Source organism: Quercus suber, unplaced genomic scaffold (genome assembly GCF_002906115.3).
Source record: "Quercus suber isolate HL8 unplaced genomic scaffold, Cork oak 2.0 scaffold_18, whole genome shotgun sequence".
Lineage (NCBI taxonomy): Eukaryota > Viridiplantae > Streptophyta > Magnoliopsida > Fagales > Fagaceae > Quercus > Quercus suber.
Window position 1 is genome coordinate 648,495 of NW_027069483.1, and position 6,970 is coordinate 655,464.

General features: G+C 36.0%; 1 protein-coding gene across 1 annotated transcript; it reads left to right on the forward strand.

Moving 5' to 3' along the window:
- Nucleotides 1–1,784: 1,784 nt before the first annotated feature.
- Nucleotides 1,785–6,206, forward strand: LOC111985103 (protein SLOW GREEN 1, chloroplastic). The gene is made up of 4 exons (XM_024016744.2): nt 1,785–2,657; nt 4,369–4,515; nt 4,774–4,854; nt 5,726–6,206. The coding sequence occupies exons 1-4, from the start codon at nt 1,956–1,958 to the stop codon at nt 5,906–5,908; spliced, it is 1,113 nt and encodes a 370-aa protein (XP_023872512.1). The 5' UTR covers nt 1,785–1,955; the 3' UTR covers nt 5,909–6,206.
- The last annotated feature ends 764 nt before the right edge of the window (nt 6,207–6,970 follow it).

A 6,970-nucleotide genomic window follows, 5' to 3' on the forward strand; every position in this document is an offset into this window, starting at 1 on the left:
CGCACGGCAGGATATGCGCACCCATTTTCAGACCTCGGCAAACGAATGAAATATCAATAAGGTAACGCATGTGAATGACCTAGGCATCACCAGTCTATACCCAGCCACTATGGGAAAAGGTGACATCATGGGTAAGGGCACGGTCTGACGGTGGGGAGAGGAGTGGGAACCCGTTTTGCGTTTCTTGCCCAGACTCTTTCAGTGGGCACAGTCCTGCTGGGATGACATGCCACCCAAAAGAGGTAAAGGTGGGTAAGAACCGCTGGGTGCATGTCATGAGAGACCGAGAGAAAGAGAGGACACACTGGACGAAGTAGAAATGGAACCTTCGTTGTCTGAAAGCCACAGGTCAATGGTGGATCTGAACCACTTTGACTCGGTAAGTGGATGGCAAAAGGTTACGATAGCAGAACAAGGCCATAGGAAGGCTAGAACAGTAAAATCGACCACGACAGACCCTATATAAGGAACCCGTGGCTGTGTGCAAAAGAGGGGGGCGAAAAAGAGAAGTCATAGAGAAAACAGAGAGAAAGGAATTGGAAGAAAGAAAACAGAGAGAAAAGAATTCTAAGAGAGAAAAGAAAGACAGAGTGTTTATGGCAGGCATGCACCTAAATGGGTTAACCCCCCTCTCTCCCTCAATAGCTTTGTCCTCAATAGGAAATACAAGTCTATACCTGGGCACATACCATTTGGGACCGTCCTCTCAAAGCAATTAATTTCATCAAGTGAAGTTACTTGCGTTGAGAGAGTGGTTTTCCCTTCCGTGGTTGGAATCCTGCGGCAATACTTAGTCTGGCAGACTCATTCTTTTTTTACTCTACTAATCCCGCTCTAATCCTTTGTTTAAGTGTTATTCTTTAAAAGCGAGGCCTTTTAAGTTATTTATCTTGTTTATTGCGGCAGAAATAGGGACTGCATTTTCTTTACGCTTTTCTATATTACGTCTGCCTGTGTTAACAATAACTCTGCCTGCTGTGGGCTCTTAAATAGACTTTGGCAGACGCGGCAAAGATTGTACATAAGCCGGGCCAAGGTGTGCTCCAATTGGGTCGGTCCCGACTCCTCACCCAGAAACAACTTGGGCTTGGCGCGGCAGGAATTTGCCCAACATCTCCATCAAGGCCCACCCCCTTACAATAAGTTAAATAAAATTACAACTATGCATATATGTTTTTTTTTTTAAGAGTAAATTTTCTTTAAAAATTAAACTAAATTATAGTTTGGATTTTTTTTTTAAAGATAATTTCAACTTTTGACATTCATTTCTAATAATTACTTAGATACTAATTAGTTTTTAATATAGATACAAATTGAATTACAAATCTCTTATAAAATTTGGGTAACTTATGTCTAAACTTTTTCATTTTAGTCAAACAAATTTGATTTCACATCCAAATGGAAATTCGGTTGAGAATAATTAGACCATTATAGAGGAAAAATATTAAAGTTTTTTTTTTTTTTTTATGGTATTTAATTGTCATTTTAGTCACAAAGGTAGATGAGATGATATTTTTAAAAATTTTTGTAATAAATAATTTTATAGTATTTGTTTACGGATCATTTTAAAGAAAGTTTTAATACTACTTTCATAAAAAAATATATATAAAAAAAGATTGTCAAAAAAATTAGTTATTTTTTTATTTATTAAAATATAGAATTAAACGCCAAAATAAAAATTCCAAGAAATCTAATTTAAAGAAAGTATGTCAAATAATTAAACATAAGCTTAAAAAAAAAAAAAAAGATAAATAAAAACAATCAAACAAACGCTAGATGCAATAAGGTCACAAACTCAGTCACACTTCAGTAAAACGGCCAAAACCGAAAGCCTTTCTGTGTCTGAGGTTCAAACTCGAGCAGATAAACACAAAACCTCAGGGTTTTCAATGAGCAGTCTTGCTGTGCTCTTCTAAAATCTTCTGTTTTTTCAATGTTTTCAGCTTGTCTCTATAATGGGTTCAATCACTACTTGCTCTCTTTACTGTCAAACAGAAATTCACAACCCCAAATTCCTTAACCACAAGCTCTGCAAATCACCCAATTCATCAACTCCACCACTATTCCTACACAGACCACTCTATCGTCCAAGGCTTCCATTTGTACTAACCAAACTTCATGTATCTTCAAGAGCCTCTCACCTTCTTACACCCTCCTCTCTACCCCCCAATTTTACTACACCCACTTCAAAGCTCTCAAATTTGGACTATAATCTCTCACCCCAGAAAAAATTCTCTGACTTTTTATCAGAAAAGATAGTGCTTTTTCTCATTGGGTCATTTATTTTCATGGGGTGCTTTAGAAATGGTGTAGCTATAGCACTGCCTTCTCAGGCAAGTAGTTCTAGTGCAAAAATGGAGGAAAAGAGAGATGCCCATGAAGGGAAAATTGAAGAAGAGGATATGTATGAGAAAGTTTTGGAGACGGAACCAAGAAATGTTGAGGCTTTGAAGGTGGTTTTGTATGAGAAAATGAGGAGAGGGAAGACCAAGGAAGCTGTGAAGTATGTGGAGCAATTGATTGATGAAGAGCCTGACGAGGTTGAGTGGAGGCTTTTGATGGCACTTTGTTATGAGACTATGGGGCAGTTGAGTAAGGCTAAGAGATTGTTCAAGGAAATCTTGAAGGAGAGGCCTCTCTTGCTTAGAGCTTTGCATGTATGTTTCTTGGTTATTTTGTTTTGTTTTTCCATTTGGTTGGAAATTTTCACATTTTCATGCTTAAGACATACTTTGGCTTTGTAAATAGATAGGTTCATAATTAGTTGCTTATGTACAGAATCAATCGGATACATCACTTATGTACTTTAATTTGTAGTTCATATACTTGTGTTGAGGGAGCTTTAACTTTAAGTAGATATATTTTCTGTCATTGGTCTGTTTGTGAATTTTTACAACATGCAAAGAAATAACAAAGTCACAGTACATCAACAATTCAAATTGCAACTCTGATGTGTTGGCATCGGTATTTTGCTGTGATTTTCTCTTAATATTTATCATTTAATGAATAGCAGAAACTACTTGACATTATAGAAGGCTTGAAGCCTCTTCCAACAAGAATTGCTTTGAATTGCTCTTGCCACTATTATAATTATAGTGATTTTCCCCACCAATTTTGAAAAGAAACTGGCTTCTCACCATGTTGACATGCATGGTCTGAAAATGAGAAAATGTTTGTTCATTGTACAATGGGTCTCGTTCTAGACTGTGGTAATCTTATGAGTTTTAGACCCAGTTCGTCAAAATCTTTACCTCCTTTTCCCTGAAGAATTATTACCTTGAGATTGAACTTGAGGCAAAATATTTCGGAGAAAATACATGTAAAAAAAAAAAAAACCTTTAGGGGTGGATGGATGCATTTCAGAGCAACTTTGAGCAGAAATCAGTTTTTTTGTTGATGCGAAAATGATTTATGAGGCCCAACCATGGCCAACAAGTCACTGTGTTGTGATTCTTATGTTTCTTGATTGAGACAATGAAGGACGATGGTGGCTGATCTACTTTCTTGTTGGAGATGTAAGCCAGGGTACTGAAACAAGGTTTGAATCTATGTCTAATGTGGACTTTATGGCACAAAAGAAATTCTCAGACTTTTGAATGGATTGAGCTTCCTTTAAACAAACCAATGCTTCTGGTTTTTACAGCTCTTTCATTGGATGTCAATGTAGTGGTCTATATTTTTTAATGTACTTGGATTTTTTGCATTTGTATTCTGTAGGGGACCTCATACATAGCCTGTGTACCTTTGGTGTCCCCTGTTATTTTTATTGATAAATTCTTATCAAAATATATGTATTTGTTCGTATAAATATTCACACACACACACACACATTTATTTATGTATATCATTGATTATACTTGGAGTTCCTGTCCAATGAACCTATCCAAGCTACAACTACATTATCTGGTTGGCAATTGAACTAACTTATCTCTTATAGCTGTTGGAACCTACAATTTCTCTGAAGACTGGACCCTTGATATTTTAAAATTATTTATAAGCAAATAGTATTATGACAACCAGGCAAATAGCAGTCTGAAATCTAGTGGCCTTTGGTAGTGATTCTATTTTGAAATTTAGCAACAATAGCTATTATATTAGTAAGGCTAGTCTGCAGACAGTATGCAAAATGACATCTGGAAATCGCTGTGGGCTATTTGTGCTTTGAAATAGAAATGATGATTGTTGTGGATATCAGAAATTAAATATTTCGTTGCTTCAAAAGCATTATGGGTGGTTATTCATTCAAGCCATATTTATGTAGAATATGCATAAACTGTAACAGATTTGTGAATGTATATTGGTATTTCTGACTTGTTTAGAGGTCTAAACTCATTAGCAGTAAAACTTACAGCTGCCTTCTTACTACAGGGTCTTGCATTGGTGATGCACAAAAACCTTGAAGGCCCAGCTGTCTTTGAGATGCTTAATAAGGCTCTAGAAATTGCACAACGTGAAAAAAGAGTCACTGAGGAGAGGGATATAAAAATTCTAATTGCACAAATGCATATTGTAAAGGTGAATTGTAATCAATCTTAGCTGCTTAAATTTTGAGATCCATCAACTACAGGTGGGGGTGGGGGGGGGGGGGGGGTGCTTGGATGTCCAAATGAAATTATATCATTCTATAGTGCTTGCATGACTTTAAGAAGCAAATCCATCTTTTAAATTGGAGTCATTGCAAATAAGAATATAATGTTAATTGGTGGAACCTTATCATTCAAATTCAGAAAGTCTTTGTCATTTTCAAAGTATGTTTACTTGTATGCCTTGCAGGGGGAACTGGATGAAGGCTTGAAGAAATTTCAAGATCTGGTTAATGAGAATCCTCGAGATTTTCGGCCTTATCTGTGCCAGGTGTGTTCACACTATTTGCTCACTGCTGTTCGTTAGTATCTGGTTAAATTTAAAATGAAATGTTCTCTATAGGTTTCCTTTATGGTTAAAAGCTTGTGGTTTGGATCTCTGTCATTTTTTATTGATTTCGTGAATCATGTTGTCTACACCCCAGATGGGCACCTAGGATTTGGTCCTGTATCTCATGATTTTTGGTGGTAAGTTAAGGTAGCATGATCAGTGAGTATTCGGTGTAGACTTTCTAGCAAATACATGCTACTTCTCAATTCTCACCAAGCATCATCCAAATTTCTTACTAGTTCAAATAGCGTATTATCATCATGAAATATAATTTTACATAGACATGTCGCTTCTTGTAAATAAGTCTCATTTTATTTCAACCGCCATCTCTCTCTCTACACCTTCAAAGCACAATAAATCAGACTAATTGGGACCCCCACTGGCAGAGGTAAGTTGCACTTTACCTGTCTGTGTGGGGATTTGCTGTGGTACATTTTTCAAAGCTGGATTTTTTTTTTTTTTTAAATTATTGGTAATTGCCTAATTGGGGTTGTTTCTTGTTATGCAACCATGTTTTGATTCTTGAGGTCTACACTTTAGCCAATGAATTTGGTTTTCTTACAATTTTGTGTGTGATTCATATCTTGGTTGAATGGAAAAGGTGGGCTACTAGTTGTTACAGGAATAGTGTAGTTTTTCACTTGGGAATGGTTGATTGTTTTCAATCCAAGTTCTTACATCATTAATGGGGCAAAGAAAGAAGTATCAATGCCAAAGAATAGTGTTCATTATCTGTTTTAATACAATCGAAGTTAATTGCATGGTAGTTAAGCAATCATTGGATATAGCTAACTATGGGAACTTATGACAGGGAATTATCTACAGTCTACAGGATAAAAAGAAGGAAGCTGCCGAAAATTTTGAAATATATCGGTCTCTTGTGCCTAAAGAATTTCCACAAAGGGGATTTCTGGATGATGTTGTGTTGGCAGCAAAATCCCAATCTCAGGAACAGTTTCAAAAGGAGTTTCATACTGAATTCTCGTACAAGTAAAATGTTTGTACCTCTTTTTGGAACTCAGGAGAGAAAAAAAGGGGGGGGGGTCTAGCAAATTACTTGTTCAGCTGTTAGCTTTTTTTGTGCTAATATATTGGAGTTGGGGTTTGGAGATAAACTTCCAAAAGTTGAGGGGGGGAACATGTAATTTTGATGGCTATGTGCGTTTTTGGGGACCAAATTCAGACCATGACAAGTATAAAATATGGCCATGAATGCTTGAATTGATGGAACTGAAATTGATAATTGGTTTTTGTGAATTCAATACATTAACTTGGAGCGTGCACAATCTAAAGTCAATTATTTCGGTTATGGTCTTGAATTCAGCTAGAAATCGGTTCAAAAGTCCTGTTCAAGAAATGCTATAATCTTGGTCAGGGAATTCAGTTGAGAGTACTTGTGAAATTTCAGCTTCCTGGTAAGCTGCAATTTCTCAAAGTTATTCGATTACAATGAATTCCATTGATTATACCTCATTAAGCCATTTCAAGGTCTAGATATTTCACGTCTCTTTAATCATGTATTTTATACTCATACTTAACACATCTGATAAGAAGGAGAAATTAGGAGTAACGTGCACCTATAATATGCACAATTTGTTTCATAATATGTAGATCTTACACAGTTACACAGTAATTAGACACTGCATTGAACTTGTTAAAAAAAAAAAAAAAAAACTTAAGTACAATTTCGGCCCTTAAAGCTTGGGTTGTTTTCATTAGGCTCATTTCATTTCAAAATTTTTATTTTGCCAATTCATGTTGAATTTTATTTTCATAATAGTCGTATCATCTATTGTTGATTTATTGTTAATAATCTAAAGGTAAGAGCATCAGCAGTGGGCTTACCATATGCTAAATGTAAAGTATATTTGGCATTAAAGCCCAAAACATGCTCAGCAATTGGAAGACCAAAATTGGAAAATGTCAAAATTTTTTAGCATAGTGCTACAGTACCATCTTAAATGTAAGATGGTACTGTAGCTAAATGGGATAATTTTTTTTTAATACTCTCTCTCTCTCTCTCCTTTTTAACTCGGGGATTCTCTCTCCTCTCTCA